This window comes from Marmota flaviventris, chromosome 5, assembly GCF_047511675.1.
Source record: "Marmota flaviventris isolate mMarFla1 chromosome 5, mMarFla1.hap1, whole genome shotgun sequence".
NCBI classification, from domain to species: domain Eukaryota; kingdom Metazoa; phylum Chordata; class Mammalia; order Rodentia; family Sciuridae; genus Marmota; species Marmota flaviventris.
This window is the reverse complement of record NC_092502.1, coordinates 57,507,380-57,527,134: the sequence shown is the minus strand read 5'-3', so window position 1 is coordinate 57,527,134 and position 19,755 is coordinate 57,507,380. Positions and strand designations below refer to the sequence as shown.

Sequence of the window (19,755 nt, the reverse complement as noted above, 5' to 3'; positions counted from 1 at the left end):
TTGTTGGAAACTATAGAAACAGTCATCTAAAAATCCATTACTACATTTTCTGCTCTGAGATTGTTGAAGGTTCCTCCTCCCAATTTGTCCCTCAATATTCCCTATATGAAATAAAAGATAAAATTTCATATCAGAATTAACTCACTAGCAAGTAAGAGAGCATCCTCTTCTCCCCAATACAATAAAAGTTATTAATCAAATCATTTTCCCTATTATTTCAACTCTGGCTATTAGGAAGACCAAAGCTCTATTTCTGTTTCAACTGTATCAAATGGGAAGTTATGACTCACACAGGCATATCCTAATTCTTCCCCAATATTGCCATTTTATTTCAATATATATGTTTCTCAATTAGTGTTATTTATGTACTTATAAAAAATTAATTATTTTGTACATGCATATCTTATAAGCCATCTCAAATCCTTTGTGAAATTAGAATATAAATAACTAAATATGGTTAAATTAAACATTATAGTTAATATTTAATAACAATATAAATTACATCAAGAGAACAGCTAAAATTTAATATTCATAAAGTATTTGATTTTGTTTTTTCCCTTTTAAAAATAGGATAAAACTATATATAAACAATCACTTAGATTCTTTTCTGAATTATTTGATATAAACGAGAGAGACATGTTTAATTGTTGTTGTTTCCTTGACTTTCAAAATTAGCATTAAATGTCAGCTGTGGTATTTACACATTTTACTATTTATTTGTCCATTCATTCAGTAAGTCATCTATTGAACATCTTCTTTATGAAAAAAATAGGTGTGAATAAAGCCAAGTCCAGAACTTGGGCAACTTTATTGGAGTACAATAAAGACTAAAAAAGAGATCCATAGGATCTGCACTAGAGGGAGAGTTAGCTTCTCCCTAAGGGGTCAAGAAAGGTTTGTTACCTGGGGAAGATGAGCACCAGGTATTTAAATGTGAGTTGTGTGTGTGTGTGTGGGGGGGTGAAGAATGGCCCCCTCTAAACCCTGAGGTATCCTTAGTGAATTTCAAGTCCTCAAGTCAGTACCATCACTGGGAACCAATTATCAATAGAGGGTGGGGAAGAGTGTTAGGAAATGATGATGTGGCCAAAGAGCAATAAGACACTAACATAACTGAATGTATTGTCTATGAAAACAATTCTGGAAAAACTATGCAAGGCCATATATGAACTTAGTCTGATTCCTTCCCTTATGAAACATTGATTTAATTTTGTATTATACATTTCACAAAAGATTTTAGTGTAGCTTGAATAGGGAAATTGAGGATCCATTAAAATAAGAACCTGAAAGATGTGGTAAGGAGAATTTAAGAGCAGAGAAGTAAGATGGAACAAATGGGAAGATTGATTCACACAAATTGTGCCTCAACATAACATAATCAGGTATTAGAAGTAAGGTGCAAACTCACCATAACCTTTCTGGCAGTCAAAATACCATTTATGAAACCAAAAATGGTATCTACAAAGTAAAATCAAATCCAGTGCACCATGGGATCATCAACGTAGCTGGTACATAAAGACATACCATCTGATAAAATAATAAGTGACCTCAAATAATATTCTGATGGTAAACACAGTACCAAGCTTCTTAGGACATAGACATCCTAATGCACTAAGTCATTAGCATGGTCCCCTACCATTCAATAAAAACAGTCTTAGGATACCTTGATGGAGTTTAGGAATGTAGCTCTCTGCTGATCTCACTTAATTCAGGAAGGATTTTAGGCTGGCTGTCTGAAAGAAAACGGCCTACATTGGATTGTCCTCCATCCTATGCTTCCTCTTATCTAAGCTTTGAAAAGCTAAGTAGTGAGCCCAAATAGTATCTCCTGGTCAGCTGCTGGAGTGAAGTGAAGCACAGAACTCTCTGGCGCAAATGGCTAGTTGGGTTGGGGCTAGAACTGACATCCTCCTTTGGAACTGTGGGGCCTGAACTGATATTCTTGAATTTAAAGATGGCCTACATTCATTAATCTATTCACCTGATGATTTACTGACTAATCAATTCATTAACTGGTTCAATAAATACTTCCCCAAAAATCTACTACTGGGGAGATACAGTGAACTAGACCCCAGCTGTACCCCAAAGAAGCTCAAAATCTAAGGAGTGACAAATACAAAGGAGCGAACAATTAAATCACAAAAATACAATTTTGTGCAAGGCGAAGAAAGGGATTAATCAGCTGGGCACAGCAGTGCACATCTGTAATCCCAGTGACCTAGGAGCCTGAGGCAGGAGGATCACAAGTTCAAGGCCAGCCTGAGTAACTTCTGTGAGACTTTGTCTCAAAACAACAACAACAACAACAACAAAATAGAAAGAGCCAAAGATGTAGCTCAATGGTAAAGTGCCTCTGGGTTTCAATCCCCAGTGCCTCTCCCCCAAAAGAAGTTTTGATAGGATATGACAAAATTTCCCTCAGAAAAATAATCTTGAGTCTTTGATTAATAAACAAAGAAAGGGCAAAGCACAATAAACTGCTCTGGGAGCCTTTAATCTGAGTTGTTGGATGTACTACTGAGAACAGGTTGAAGACTAGGGAAGAAAATAGACTCAAACCTGGTCAGAAAAGGGAAACTGAGCCTCTTTGGTGCCTAGCAAAATCCAGGCTTGAGTGATATAAATGACTCACCTCATTCTTTTCTTCCCTGGTCTTCAGCCTTCTCTCAGTGGCTTTGCCCTTTCTTTGATTTTGTAGGAGGCAGGGGAGATAATATGATCCTGGTGGGGCTCCATGGTTTTATTTTGAATATTGCCTCATCAAGGTGCTATCAATTAGTTATTGATTGGGACAGGAACCGTTTCATGGATCATGTTCAGAAAATAATTGGTTCTAGGTCATGAGTGACCTGCTGACATAAAGTGACAGCTCAGACCCTACACCCTTTCAGTCTCACAGAAAAATTAGGCAGCAATAATCGCCAGGAGGATTTGAAAATCTCTGTTATTTTTCTATAATTTTTAAACTCTCCAGATCATGCATAAGATCAAAAGATCATACAAATTAATTTACTGTCACAGCCAGCATATATGTGTGTCAAAAGTTCTGAACGGTAAGTGAAATCAAACCCAGAAATCGGGGCTCTAGTGTCAGGATAAGTGTATTGAAGACTTTTGCTAGTGTTTTAGTCAAGCGTTTTGCTGTGAGGAGGGATCCTAGTGTCTTTAACTCTCACTTCCTCATCTGATAGAAGAGATAAATACTTACCTCACAGATTGTTGTGAAAAGTAAATGACATAATGTGGGTGAGAGCATGTAGGAAACTGTATTGTTAGGTGACGCCAAGGTGTTAATTACTGTCACGTTAGAGTAGACTTAGTCATGACAAGCTTCAGGAATGAAGTGATGTTTCTAGAGCACACAGAAGTGTGGGATTTAGAGAGGAAGGGCAGGAAGATCATTTCATTTTTAGTTTATCAGTTGAACAAATGTGTACCTTGTGTTGAGATGGCTATGACCTCCGCTCTGTGTTAAGAATCAGTCCTGAGGGTTTCCCAGGAGCAGAAGCAAGAGGTTCCAAAGGCAGGCCCTCATCAGTAGGATACCTACCGGTCAGGGACGATGTTCTGGTCAGAATGCAGGGTCCAGGCTGAAAGCAGTAGGGGCTTTATTGGACAGTGCAGGGCTTTTCAGGTGTTACCCAACATCAGAACCACCTGGAGGACTTTTAAAAATCACACATTTCGAGATCCTTGCCCCCAGGGTTTCTGATGCAGGGCATATGGAATGAAGGCCTAAAATCTGCAGTTCAAACAAGTCCCAGGAGATACTAAAGATTGTGGCCCAGGGGCCACACACTTTGAAAACCACCTGAAGAATATAAGAATTATAGCTTCTCAGATATAAACAATTGAATCTGGTTCTGACCAGCTTCAAGAAAAAGGAATTTGGGGAGGGTTGTTGGGTGACTCCCCAAAGCAACGGGAACCTGATTCAGAAATGGATCCAGGACAGTTCTGGTCTAGTAGAGTAAACTCCTTTGCCACGGTACCTGGGCATCACGGGCAGAATAAATCAACTCCAACTGTTACTCCTCTCTTGTATCACCTGAATTAATTGCAGTTTCCCTGCAGAAAGGGTCTAATTGGATTAGGGCATATGCCCACTCCCCAGCTAGTAGCTGACAGGGTCCTTTGAATTACAGATCCCTGTTTTAATCAACTTTTCATCACTGTGATCAAAAGTCCTGACAAGAACAATGTGGAGAGGGAGATGTTTGGTGCCTCATGGTTTCAGAAGTTCAGTCCATGGTTGGCCAACTTATAGCTCTGAACCTGAGGTGAGGTGGGGGAAAGGCATGCCAAAGGAATGCTGCTCAGGACAGAAACCAGGAAACAGAGAAAGTGCTCCCAACAGGGACAAAATATAAACCCCAAAGACACACCCCTAGTGACCTTTTCCTCAACCCACACCATACATGTCTATAGTTAAGCCCAATTAATCCATATCAGTGGGTTAATTCACCAATTAGACTACATTTCTCATAATCTAATCTTCTCACCTCTGACAGTTTGTGCATTGTCTCAACATGAGCTTCTTGGGGACACCTCATATCTAAACCCTAACATCCTCCATGGCTGCACACAATGAGAAAGAAACAATTGAAAAGGAAATCTGGATATCACTGCTAAGGTATGTTAATGGATACTTAGATAGCAAAACAAAATAAAACCCAATAAAATAGCCCATGCAGGAAAAGATCAATTAGTAGAGGGTTTGGAATTTTAGGATGGGGAGAATCTCCTCATCCTCTATTCTGTTACTCCTGTAAATTCCTAATTTAGAAAATAGCAGTTTATAGCTTCTTTAGAGAAGCATCAGAGGACATTTTTGAAACCAATTCTTTAGGAAAACTCTCATGGGGATCAATGCTGATCCCTCCCATGTCCTGTGTTCCTCACCTTGAGCTTTTAAGTCTAAGAGTATTCCCTGGAACTGTGGCTCAGGACCTTCTGGTTTGAAAGACACATCCATCTATCCTGCAGAATGAAGCATGCTATGCAATTCATTTGAAGGAATCCTTCATACAGATTTACTTAACTTTTTTAAGCTCTTTTTTAAATACTTCAAACATACAGGACAATATAAAGAATAACAACCCTTGAGTGCCTACTACTCAATTATGCAGATTTTCATTTCTGAAATAATACCATTGAATATTACTGAACTCTTGGTCCTGGTCAGGTCTTGTGGGAGATAGATACCCAGAGATGTCTAGGTGAGATGGATGAGTATTGGGAAGATAGACCTGTGGACTATTGCAGATAATCAGATCATTAATACAAAGTAGAGACACAAAGAACTATTACTAAAAACAAGCAAGGTATGGATTCAGCCATTTGGAAGGCATTAATTTTAAAATGATTTTCTCCTTAAGGTAACCTAGTCTTTACTCAAATTACCTTAACACAATTATCTTCAAGTGGTTATAAACATTTTCTTGAAATATTTGCTTTATCCTATGTAAGTCTCTTAAGTAGATAAGTAATCATGTAGGAGGGAGTGGCAAATGCCTGGGGCAGCTTAGCCCCGTGGGTGGTTCAGTGTGGGTACTCCTGTGTGCACTGGGAGGGGCTACTCAAATATTTCAAAAAGTATAAGCTGTGACTAGGTGCAGTAAAGTTAATGGGATGATATTTTAATCTTCAAAATATTAGCAAATGAAAACTGAAATGTTAAGGCTTGCATCTTCTCTCCATTTCATAGGTATCAAGTTAATTATACAATAACATGATTCAATTATTGGGTTCTAGATGACTGAACTGAATAAGAGCAAGACTAGACATTGGGCTATTCATTTTCATGTTAAGACCATGTTTCCTTTAGACACTTTCTTACTTCACCTACAGCAGGGGTTTCCCAGAACTGTGTTTACTTTCTCTCTCCTCTTTTTTCCCTTGTATTTCTACTCCAAGAAATTATCTTGTGTCCTTTTGGTGTTATACCTTGTCAGTATTGCCTAGGATTAAAGTGATGCCTTATGTAACTGGCATCTTTAAGGAATACAATTCTTTCCACAAACTTTTCTAGATATATGAAGTATGCTTCTACAAATGTCACTGCAATTTTATTTTTAATTGGGCCATTTTAACAATTCTTTCTTTCTTTCTTTTTACTTTCTTGGTACAGGGATTAAACCAGGAGCACTTTATCGCTGAGCCAAATCCCCAGCCCTTTTAAAATTTTGAGACAGGGTCTTGTTAAATTGCTTAGGGCCTCCCTAAGTTGCTGAGACTGGCTTTGAATTTATAGTCCTCCTGCTTCAGCCTCCTGAGTCATTGGGATTATAGGTGTGTGCCACTGCACCCAGTTTAACAATTCATTTCAATGAAATCTGTACGAACATTGAATAGATACTATGAGAGGCAAAAGGTAAACTTGCTCTCTCTTCTCCAAGGAATTCATTCTTGTAGAAGAAACATATCACACCATATTATTCTGATGTGGGGCACAGTGCAACAAATAACTGAAAAGAGGTGCAGAGAAATGTCATGAAAATATCGAGGAAGTAGAGATAACTTCTAGGTTGATGGTTCTAGAAGAAATGATATTGATCAAGAATGGGAAAAATGTGGCAAACTCAGCAGCAGGGACAGGCATTCCAAGTGGAAAGGAATTACTCAAAGCTTCCAGGGACAAGAATGCTTGACTCCCTTGGGGGCTACAGATACATAATGGATATGAGGTGGGAAAAGGGATCAGACTGAGGCTATATTTAGCCTGAGCAGTTTTTTAAGAATTTTTTGGGGGGCATATACATTCAGTTATTTTAGTGTCCTGTTGCTATTTGGACACAGCATCATCTCCTGATACTCTCCCTCTGCCCTTTACTGACACTTGGTACCCAGTGATGATGCTGACGTGAAATTCACTAAGGATACCTCCAGGTTCAGAGGGGGCCACTCGCGTTTCAACTCCTGGTGCTCATCTTCCCCAGGTGACAAGTGTTTCTGACCCCTGGGGAATAGCTGTCTCTTCCTCTAATGCAGATCCTATGGATCTCTTTTTTTAGCCTTTATTGTATTCCATCAGCTCAGTTGCTCAAGTTCTGGACTTAGCTTTATTCATACCTACTCCTGTCACAAAGAAGATGTTGAATAGATAGTTTGTTGAATGAATGGACAGATGAGAATGTATAAATGCCACAACTGCCATTGAGTGGCTACAATGAACCCGGCACTGTAGCTGGTGTAGTGGATACAAACACACATTCTTGGTACTGCCCTCAATGATCTTCAAGTCTAGTGAGGTTAGATGTATGAACAGATATTGTCAACAAAATGGAGATATTGAGCTTTATTAAACAAGCAATAGGCCACCCTTTGGGTTTCTCTGCAACAAACTGCAACCTGGCTTAGTATGTCAACAAAATGAAACCTAACTTGGGAGTATATATATTTTTAGTAGTACACTTTAATTATACAGGACAATGAGCTTCATTGTGTGTGGCATATTCATAACATAGAAATAACATGTATATTATTTATCCTATCCCCCCACCCCCTTGCTTTCTCTGACCCTCTTCTTCTACCACTTCCCACCGATCCCCTTTCTCTTCCTTAGGACCATTTTTTTTTTCAGAACAAATAGCTGGGTTACAGCCAATCACAGGTGTGAAAATGACCACACCATGCTCATATAAGGCAAATGTTCATCATTCCAAGCTCAAATAACATGAAAGTCTAGCTGCCATTAATCAGGTGATTTTTCTACTTTGCTTCTATGTTCAGCCTATAAAACCTTGCTGCTCATGTTGCTGCTGGTTGGAGCCCTCTGGACCTCTTCTGGTTTTGAGTGTTACCCAAATTTTGACTTGTTCTGTGTTCAATTTAATTTGTCTAAAGATTTCTTTAATAGCTATTATATCCAAAGTGTATACGAACCCAGAGAAAGTAATCCGGGGACTCAAGTTGACCCAGCATGGTGTTCTTGCAAGGAGAGTTAAGAGTTATTTGGTCAAGGAGGAGAGGGGAGGATATTCTGATCGAAAGAATACTGCAAGCAACATCACAAGGCATCATATGATACTGTATGTATAAAGAAGGACAGAAACTCTGTTTTACTAGAGTGGAGAAAGGGGAGGGAAGGAGAAGAGGAGATGAGAGGTAGAGGCTGTGTTTGGATACTTCATCCAGAGTGGAGGCAGGGAAACCAGAATGGTCGAGTCCTACAGGTGTTACATTTAAGAAAGTACAGTTCAAACAGGAATTCCAAAGCTTAACACGACACTCAAACAGGAGTTCAGGTACATACTGCTAGTCGACTCTTATTAATCCTTATTATTATTATTTCCTAGTCTTTGGCACCTCCAGAATTTCCAAGGGCCTTTTAATCTGACCCTGCCTACAATGTTCCATTCTAAACACCTTGGTTTCTTAATGCTTTTTGGCCATTCCAGTAGGTCACATTCTGTCTGTGAATGTCATCCCTTGGTTCTGTCTGGTTTTCTGTACCCACTTCAAATTTTCCCCCCTTTGGTGCTATGGATAAACTTCACGTTCTCATGCATGTCAAGTAAGTGCTCTGCTACTGAGCTACACCCCAAACCCTCACTTCAAATCTTTACACATGGATTTTTATCCTTTATCTTCTTAGCAAACAGGACCTAGTACTGTCAGAACAAGTGGGCCACTTGTTCCTGGGGGGCAACCAATAAGAAGCTATGAATTCACATACATTAATTATTTGGGGCCAGTCAAAATAAGATGATCAGAAAGAACCAGGAAAGTAGCAGTATAATGGAATAAAAGACATAGAAGTAAGAGGACTTGCAGAAATATACTGAAGGATTAACAACTAACTGTAGTTAACAACTACATGTAGGATGGAGGCACAGAGAGATGGGATTTCACAGCTGTTTTGTAGGTGAAACATAGAATAGATAATAGTAATGTGATAGTAATCTCCATGGCTGGGATATATAAGCAAAGGGACCTATCCTGGAGTTGGGAATAGACAATCATAAAGTTGACTTAGTGTCTGCTGAACTGAGGTGTCAGCAAGATACTTCCGTCATGTTTAAGAAGCACAGTGCTTCAATTTAATACACTTTGTTAGCGGTCTCCAAGTTTGTGTATTGTAAAACATCTTTCAGGATCGAAAAAAACACCTTTGGGGATTGGTTATACATGGATAAATCCTGTAGGAAATAAACCCATTTGACTTAACTTTGTTTCCGGCCCCCCTCCCCTGTTTTAGAATACCAATTACTATCCTGTGGAATGTTTTCTCTAGAGACAACGTTCTAAGAAATGCTCATTATAACATTTAGGAAGTGGTAATCAGGAGATGATTAAGGTAGAAAGAACTTGGTGGGGGTGGGGGTGGTTGTTTGTTTACGTGGAAGTGAGAGCTGAAGAATTATGAACTGATGAATCACCAAGAGTAAATAGAAAGTGAAAAGAAGTTTGGAGATAGAACTTTTAGAAAACTCTGTTTGACACCAAAAATGGCATGTAGAGAATATTACTTGAAGAGTTGTGATCACAAAATCATGGGTTTCATAGTGTGACAAGCAATCTAATATTTCTTTCTTTCTTTTCTTTTTTGGGTACTGGGGACTGAAACTAGAGGCATTTAACCACTGAGCAACATCCACAGTCCTTTTTTTTTATATTTTATCTTGAGTCAGGGTCTCACTAAATTGTTTGGGGCCTTGCTAAATTGCTGAGGTTGGCTTTGAACTTGCCATCCTCCTTCCTCAGCCTCTTGAGCCACTGGGATTACAGGTGTGCACCACCGTGTCTGGCTTAATCTAACACTTTTAAGATCCGTTTTTTTTTTGTTTTATCTGAAGAATAATGCTCACCTTGTTGACTTGTAGTGAGATTTTAAAATAGATAATATAGGAAACATTTCCATAATAGAGGAAGATAGTCTACTTTTAATAGATACTATTAATATGGTTTTCATTTAAATTTTTCTTGATGAATTTAAGCAAAACCTTAATGAATACACTGCTGTATTGAAGCCTGGAAGTTGGACAGTTATATATGCAAAATCTCAATACACCATACAAGGAAGCAATCCCAGTTCAGACAAGCCTTGGACAGCAGCTACATGACAGAGAAAGAAATCCATAGAAACCAGGTGATTAGAGGAAGACACCACAGGAATTCCCCCAAGGCACCAGTGACAACATTTTTTTTCCTGTTTTTCATGATTGCTGGAAGATAATATCAGAACCTTAGTGAATATATCTGCTCTCCTTTAAAATTTCTGAGCTCAAACCTCCATGCCTATGGCTATAGGTAACATTCTGTCAGCTGGGGATTTCCTCTGACAATAGTCATTACCAGGCACTCTCAGGGGTCGGCCAAGGGAGAGGCATTTGCAACAGAATTTTGGACTAATGAGGCATACTTCTGTTAGAATATGTCACCATGCCACAGATGCAGGCATGAGTCATTTTTCGTATTGGTCAAGTGAGCGTATGGGCCACAGATGATTCTGAATTTAGAGTTAAGTTTCTGCTAACTGCCACAGCAAATCAGCCTTTCTTTTCTCCAGTACAAAAATGGGAAAATTATTGAGATTTTCTCCAGGTCAGTTCATTTCAAACCGTATAGGATGGCCATCAGAATTTGTTATTTTGCAGTCTTTTCTGCATGTTTTCTGGATTGCAGCCTCTTAGGTGTTAGGTGCGTGTGGTCTTAAGATTGCCCATTTAACATGGCTGGCCATTTAATCAAAAGGTCACCCACAGTGGCCAAGATTGTTGGAGGATATGACTAATAGGATGGCAAGCAAGTCTTTGAAGACATTCTTAAGACACTAGGTTGGGTGACTGGCCTGTGAGTATGAGAACACAGGGGATGTTCACTAGTTGTCCTCTTAGCAAATATAGGCTGAAGTATAAATAAAATTTGCCCTAGAAATTCATGAGGTCTCACTCAGGAGAGCATTTGCAGGAGAAAAAGGACATTTCTGTGCTCTGATTGGTTTATGGAGTCATTTGCCTCAAACTCGCAAGACTGGAACAGGAGTATTATGGATGACATGCTGCTCAAAGTGTGATCCAAAGACTGGAAGCATCAGCGTCCCTTGAATCTGGAATCATGTACATGTGCAAATCCTCATGCCCTACCCTGGGTATCCAGGAAACAGAATCTGTGGGCAACTTGCTGTAAGAATATTTCTGGGTAAATTTTACATACATGAAAGCTTCAAAAACATTGCTCTAGACTTATTTAAATTCAATGTGTCAATAATTGCCATAATATCTCCTTCCATCTGCTCACTAACCTAGACTGGGCATCCATTTTTACCATTAGTTTCCAGTTGTCTTATTCCTCAGAGGCCATCAGGATAGACTTGATTAAACCATCTGACTACATCCAAGAACTCAGTTTGTCATTTTTATCATCGACAAAAATGAGAACTTTATTTATGGAGGGCAGCTCTGTAGAGGCAGTGTAAGTATTGATTTTTAGTCTTATGATTGGTTTGCAGTGGGCAAACCTTATTTATAGCTTCTGGTAAATTTCTGTCATTTTCAGGATGACAGTAATATAAGTAAAGGGATGGAAAAAGGAGAAAAACACTTACATAGGCTATGAGTTGCTCCTCGGAAGCTTTTAATTCAGCTTGCAGGTTCTCAATGCACTGAAAGGGAGAAAAGGTTAGAAATCAATATAAATATTCAAAGCATTCCAGATATAAATATGTACTAGTTCTTAAGTCTTGTGAGTAATAGTGGTGGCACTATTATCTTAGCTAGATGTTTTAGATCATCCCTTCCACCCCTGCACCTGTTCTGTTCATTCTATGGAAGAGCCTGATGTCAAAACACACAAAAATGTTAAGAACTAGGAAAAGGTTGGGAAAAATATTAGCTTACTGTGCTAATATTAATGCCAATACTTATATTATAACACACACATATACACCTTTACATTAAAAAAGTCCATATATTTCAAAAGCAGACACAAATCCTTTGGGTTAAACAAGATGCAAATGATATAATGATAAATATATAAAGGTCCAGAGATTAGTCATTTCTTATAGTATAACTGATTGAAAACATATGCCAAATTTTATGATGCACTTGTTTTGGTACACAGAAACTATTTCTTGCTTAGTTTCAACATCAAAAAACAAAAAACAACAACAACAACAAAACCTAAGAAACAATTATACAGCTAATACCATTTACGAAATAAATATAATTCAGCTAACATCTTCAAAGAATACAAACCAAACAAACTTTAAAATGGAGCTAACTAAATTAATTTTTATGCCAGTATTCACCAGGGAATAAAATTACTTTTATCAAATACAAAAGTTGTTATTTATCATCATGATTTTAAATATGAACTGTCAATTGCCAGAAATGCTTTGCAGAATTGTACAAGATTAGGTAACTTTTGAAATAAAGATGATTTTTCCTCCACAACATACCTGGTCTTTCAAAAGAAGCATCTTCTCATGCTGTCCCCAAATGGCTTCCTTATGGTCCAGAGCCTTTAGTTTTTCCTCCAGCCAAGTAATTTGTTCGAGAAGTTTTGATTTTGTTCCTTCAGAGACTGCAAGCTGAAGATATTTTCTTATAAGAGTATGTAAGCACAATGATATTTTAAAAACTCCCTTTAGAGATAAACTTATAAATGAACTGCCTTTCATCGATAACTATTACATTTGAAAACACCTTCTAGAACATTCCTCATAGATGACAAATGATTTGAGAATGAAGGAAAATAATGTTTTAATTTATTTATAATGAGTAAGATCTTTCTAGGTAAAAGATGAGACCACATTGTTAGGATGAACAGAGAAATTTCCAGTGCAGGGATCTCAACACTCACCATTGTGTCTTGAGGTTGTACTTATTCAGCTGAATCTGAAACCTGTATTGTGGTTTACATGTGGTTCTAGAAACTTAACTCTTGAAGGAGAACAGCCTTCTAGAAGGCATGGGAGGTCTTATTCTCTTGAACATTCACCATAGAGGCAGCAGGGTGGTTGGAGCTAAAGGGAAATGCTAGAATTTCAACTTTAAGTTTGATCAAAATCAGATCTATGCAAACCAAACCCAAAAAATTCCTACTTATGTCTTTGTCTTTGTTTTACTGTTTGTAGATTCCTCCTGAAGAAAGGATAGTTTGATGGTCCCTCCTCCCTCAATTTCCTTGGAGATCCTCCTTACTAGACTTTCCCTTTTTTCCCCAATAGCTGATTGTGCTTTCCTCTACCTTTGGCAACTCTTCTGAAAGTCCCTGGAAAGAGACACTCAATTTTGTAATCACTGCAACCCACCATGCATCCTCTGCACACAGAGGATCTGTCCGTGTCTCTTTTGCACTACTCTGAATGCCATTACAAACCAGAATTTTTCATCTTGAAAGCCTAGCAAGTTTTTAAAAGACAGTTTACCAAATGAAGAGGTCAGTTTGTCATGGAAACAGGTGAGCACATCGTACATATTGTAATCTGTGGCTCCAGCTATACAATCATTCATTTAACAAGTGTTTCTTCTGTCGGCACTCTCTACCACCATTGTTATGTGCTGGGAATTATGAAAGGACAATCTGAGGTCCAGAAGAAACTCATGTGTTGTAAACTCCTATTATGCCTTTTGGCTCTCAGTGATCTGGGAGACCTGCTGTGGTCCTCATAGTTACTGGCATGGTTGGCTCTGGGGTGCATGGTGGTTCAGGCATGTAGTCTGGCTTCTCTGAGCACCCTTCTATTTTATTAGAGATGCAGAGTAGTGTAATGTTTAAACATACAGACTCTTGAGTCAGACTCTTTGAATATAAATCTCAGTTTTGCTAATAGCTATGGCATATGGGCAAGTTGCTAAGACTCTCTGGGCTTGATTTTCTTATGTATAAATGCATTGGGGATGAAAAGAATGTTTCTTAACCCATGAGTTGTTTTTGAGGATTAAATGAGTTTATAAAAGAAGAAACATTCAGGACAATGCCTGGAACATATTGAGTACTTAGTGGTTATTTTAATTATTCTTCTTCCTTCTCAAATCACAGTGAGCATTCATATGAGTTTTATTTAAATATTATTTATCAAATTGCATCATAGCCTCCATAAACTGAGTAAACTGGGCACCCTCAACTCAAACTGCATTTGGTTTGCATACTTGCTACCACCTCTAGTCTTCAGAGAACACCTCCTTGTCTAGAAATACTTTCTTTCAAATATATTCTCTCATTCAGGCCCCTTTCTTCCCCCATGTCCTGTTTGACTTGTACTCCATCCAGTCTCTACAATGTTGTCTTTCTTTAAATCTACTGTCTCTTGTTTTCAAGTCTTTATTAATTCACTTGAGATATTTTATTCATTTGTTAAAGAACTAATTTGGAAATTTATAATAAGTAAGAATTTAAAGATAAAAACTGAAAATATTCATATCTTAAAAAAAATTTATGTAGAAGGCAAGACACTTTAAAAGTAACTATTATACAATATGAAACTGTATGGATAAAGAACAATATTAATGACTATTAACATTTGTTGAGTATGTACTATGTACCAGACCCTCTGTGAGCCTTTCTCGTCCTCTTTGCTGATGATTGGCTCAAAAAATCAGGCCTGAGCTAATCTGAGTCTGGCTTTCCTCTGGCAACAATTATTCTATAAGGAAAGTGACCTAATTTGGATTACTCATAGTGGACAGGAGGAATTTTAATGAGTTGGAGAAACATTCTTTTTTACCCACCAGATGTGAATGCTATTGTAGCCATCCTATAAACACTGGGGAAAACAGGCATTTGATGAAGTCACACTCAGACAGGAAGAGTGAACTGGAGAAACCCTGGGTTCCTGAGAGCATTCTTGAAGTGCTTTATCCACTGACCTTGAAGTACACCCTGACTTGTGACTAGCATATATGAGCCAAGTTTCCTACTACTTGTTGCTGTAAGGATTCTACTGATTCATTGTCTGATTCCAAAATTCTATGCGCTTGACCACAAGTGAGGAAAGTGCATGAAAAACAACTGCAACTCACCTATTTGGTAGCTATGCCGTATCAGGCATCCTGCTAGGTGATATCTACAAATGTTACCTTATTTCATTGCTCAAAACCCTGTATGTAGACTTGGTTATATTTTTGTTATTGCAATTTTAAAGATTGAAGGTGGATTTTAAAGATTCAGGGGTAAATTAATTAGCGTAAGACCCTGTAGCTAGGCATGAGTTTGATTTGGACCTACATTGGTCTGCCCTCAATTGCTGGGTTCCATATCATATTCACACCCTAACTCTGAGGCTACCTGCCAAAATGAGGCCTGTGATGTTTGGGGCCTTATTTAAGTGGACTTCAGCATGTTGACTTATCCACTTGAAGGAATTTCTTTTTTTTTCTAAGACTGAGAGCTCTCTGCTTTGCCATCTTGCTTCCTAATTTTGTTGTTGTTGTTGGGGGGGGTACCAGGGTTTGATCTCAGGGACACATACCACTGAGCCATATCCCCAGCCATTTTTTTTTCTTGAAACAGAATCTCACTGAGTTGCTTAGAGCCTCACTAAGTTGTGAGACTGGCTTTGAACTCATGATCCTCCTGCCTCAGCCTCCTGATCTTCTGGGATTATAGGCATGCACCATCATGCCTGGCCTTGCTTCTTTTTTTATATAGACAGCAACTTCATCTCTTTCCTTTCTTCTTAGAACAGTTTCTAACTGAATGTCCCTTTGATTCAGAAAAGTTTAAATCAGATTCAAATTAACTATAAGAAAACTTGACTAGGAGTCAGGAGATCTATATTTTAGTTTTAACCCTATGATTCACTGACTCTATACCCTTGGTACCCATTTTGAACTTTACTGTGCTACCTTGATATATTGTTATAGGGTAATACTCTAGTTACACACATTCAAACTAGATTCTAAATTCCCAAGAAGAATAAATAGAGAATTCTGTCAAAAATTACAATAAGACAATCAAATTGTCCAGGAGCAATCTTTGCTATGATTTTTCCATTTATTAACTTTTTGAACTCTGATTCTTAATTCTCATATGTATAATCACTTCACAAAAGCAAGACAAAGGGATTTGATTGCTCCTTCCTCATGTAGACATGTTGTGGCAAGGACTGGTGATTTACTGTTGGATTCCACTATACAATTGTAAAACTGTTTATTACCACAGGACAATTAGTATTTCCCAGACCCTTTGCAAATGACCCATTCAAAAGAAAAAAAATGGCTGGATAGTCCAAAAAGAAGAAAGAGAAAGAAATGAGTTAAAATAAAAGTAAGATTATAAATAAAATTATATATCTGAGATTTATTTTTTTTTAATTTAAGCACTACATAAAAGATTATGCTCTACTGTTAAATTATAAGATGTTAGCTGCCATCTTGAATTCACTATAGTATCTTGATGGGTCTTTTAGAGCCCTTCGAAATCTAATTCTCAATTCAGGAAACACTTAGGAATTCTGCCTAAATTCACATTCAATTATGGGATAGGACGCAAGGCATCAAAGTAAGAGGAAATCCAAGTTAATAGCTGGAAGATATGACAGTTGAATTTTTTAAATTTGTTCTAATTAGTTATACATGGCAGTGGAATTCATTTCCACTCATTTTACATAAATGGAGCACAGATTTTCATTTCTCTGGTTGTACACAATGCGGTACACACCATTTATGCAATCATACACATACATAAGGTAATAATGTTGTCTTATTCCACCATCTTTCCTACTCCCATACCTCCTCCCCTCCCCTCACTCCCCTCTGCCCAATCCAAAGTTCTTCCATTCTTCCCTTGTCTTACCTCCCCCCATTATGAATCAGCATCCACTTATCAGAGAAAACACTGGGCCTTTGTCTTTTGGGGATTGGCTTATTTCACTTAGCATGAGGAAGATTTGGGCTTACTTTTTCTTCTCTTAGGTGCAGGGTCTCTGGTCTAATTTCTAGGTCGTTGATCCACTTTGGGTTGAGTTTTATGCAGGGAAGAAATGGATTTAATTTCATTTTACTGCATATGGATTTCCAGTTTTCCCAGCACCATTTGTTGATTAGGCTGTCTTTTCTCCAATGTATGTTTTTGGTGCCTTTATCTAGTATGAGATAACTGTATTTATGTGGGTTTGTCTCTGTGTCCTCTATTCTGTACCATATGTCTACAGGTCTGTTTTGGTGTCAATACCATGCCGTTTTTGTTACTATTGTTCTGTAGTATAATTTAACGTCTGGTATTGTGATGCCTCCATAACATGATTCTATACTTTGAGGATCCAAAAAATTCCACCAAAAAACTTCTAGAACTAATAAATGAATTCAGCAAACTAGCAGGATATTAAATCAACACCCGTAAATCAAATGTATTGCTGTACATCAGTGATGAATACTCCGAAAGAGAAATTAGGAAAACTATCCCAATCACAATAGCCTCAAAAACAAACAAACAAACAAAACAACTTGAGAATCAACCTAACAAAAGAGGTGAAAAACCTCTGTAATGAAAACCACAGAACACTAAAGAAAGAAATTAAAGAAGACCTTAGAAGATGAAAGATCTCCCTAGTTCTAGGAGAGGCAGAATTAATATTGTCAAAATGGCCATACTAACAAACATGTTATACAGACTTAATGAAATTCCTATTAAAATCCCAATGACGTTCTTCATAGAACTAGAAAAAGCAATCATGAAATTCATTTGGAAAAGTAAGAGACCCAGAATAGCCAAAGAAATCCTTAGCAAGAAAAGTGAAGCAGGAGTATCACAATCACAGCCGAATTTTTAAACTCTGGGGATGTTGAACATTTCTTTCTCCTCCTCCTCCTCCTCCTCCTCCTTCTTCTTTTTGGTAGGAAATGCTTAGTTTACAGTGTGTCTGTATTGAAGGAAAGCTCATTTTAACTTAGCATCAGGTATCTATTTACAAAAAAAAAAAGAGTAGAAATGCATCTATTCTTTATCCTAATTAGTCACTTTTGGTGGTACACCTTGGTTCCCATGATGTTGGGAGGCTAATGTTCTAACTCTGACTCTTTTTGAACATAAGACCTCTGTTTGCTCTCTTCATAGTCCTAACAGTTAGGAAGGAGATTATTAAAAAAGCATTAACAACATTCATCTTAAGAATTATGTGAAGCAAAGTAAAATCTTCTAAATTATACCTTTGAGGCTATATAAATCCACTTAAAGAATTTAGTTTTCAGTATTAATGCCAATATTCAACAAATGATCATTTAAAAGTATTATACCATATTAGAAGTTAAACAAAGATAAATTATATCCATTATACCATATTAATTTAGTCAAGAAAGGATATAGCCATATTTTAAAAACACATTTAAGTAATGGTTCAAATAAAATGAATTTGACATCACAGAAAATGACAGAGCAGGGAGTGTTAAGAATTGATCCTAATGCAAAAATAATTATTGAGATGGCAAGAACTATCAGAATAAACATGTTAGAATTCTAGAGTCTAGCAGAACAATTCCCTTTCCAGAGAAGTTTCTGGATAAAGAACGAGACTGGTATTCAGGAAAGTCTCTGTCAGGCCCCTGGTTCACTACAAAAATAATGAAACTGAGACTTTAGTGACCATACCTAACAAGGAAAGTAGAATAGAATTGCAAAAGTAGTTATAAAAAGTCATTAAACAAACGAGATACAGCAATATTGGACCCCAATAATTCAGCAACAATGATTCTTGGGGAAGGAGAGTTAGAATCTGACTTCCAGACTTTCCACATTACAATATTCAAAATGCTGGTGCTCAAATAAGAATCAAAAGCCTTCAAAGTAAAGTAGGGCATATTCACCAAAAACAAAACAAAACAAAACACAGAAATCATGTCTGAGGAAGTCTAAAAAGTGAATTTTCATACTTACTGGATAACGATTTAACTATTGTTTTAAATTAACTGTCTTAAATATGTTCAGAGGTTAAAAAAAAAAAAAACCTTGGCAAAGAAGTCAAAGAAATCAGAATGATGTATAAGTAAGGAGAAATGTCAGTAAAGAGAGATTACAAAAAGGAGTCAAGAAGACATTCTGGAATTGAAAAGCATAATGGCTAACATAAAAATTGTCTGAATCATATATGAGTGAAACTCAAAGTATAATTTACCTCGAGGCAAAACACCTCTCCAGCTAAGAATCTGTGAAATCAAACACATTATATGATTCTCACTATTGTTAGTTGGATAAGCATAAGATAGACATTCCCATTCCAAAAGGAAGAGATTGGAAAGGAAAGGTAGGTTCTAAGTAAGCACAGAACTTAGCATGAAAAATTTCATTAGCCTTTAAGGCTTGAGAATGATCCTCAAACCTCCATGGTTCTGCTATGTGGGAGTCCTACCTCCAGAGCTTTGCCTGGTGGGGCTGTACCTTGGGTGCTCTACTACATGGGAGCCTTGTTCCAATGATTTTGTCAGGCAGGGCTGTCCCCCAACCCCATGGCTTCAGTTAGAATCTGTTTATCCCATTAAAACTGGGATGGTGGCCCTGATGATTTCTTAATTGCTTTGGGACTGTTTTTCCCTTGAAGAATAAGTACAAATTTATTCCTGAATAGATTTATCATCTTTCCTATAAAATCTAAGATATCTGAGAACCTTCCTCGATTCCATCCCATCTCCATTGATTTGGTTCAAGTTGGCAGTGTTCCTGGTAAGGGTGCTGATTAGGTCTGTGGCTCACACTCTTACCAATCTCCTTAACAAACAGTGGTGGAACGCATTGTTGATATTCTCTGCAATATGGATAGGCTGAGAAGTTTCTAAATCTTTAAGTTCATTTTGCTTAAATAGTACTTTTTAATTTCTC

General features: G+C 37.5%; 1 protein-coding gene across 1 annotated transcript in view; it reads right to left on the bottom strand.

Moving 5' to 3' along the window:
- Positions 1-19,755, bottom strand: part of Ccdc192 (coiled-coil domain containing 192) — a 200,548-nt gene that overhangs the window by 136,846 nt on the left and 43,947 nt on the right. The window contains exons 4-5 of the mRNA XM_071611850.1: positions 12,401-12,532; positions 11,549-11,605 (exon numbers count right to left, since the gene is read on the bottom strand). Of these exons, the coding sequence (XP_071467951.1) occupies positions 11,549-11,605; positions 12,401-12,532 (189 nt within the window). The remainder of the gene's footprint in view (positions 1-11,548; positions 11,606-12,400; positions 12,533-19,755) is intronic.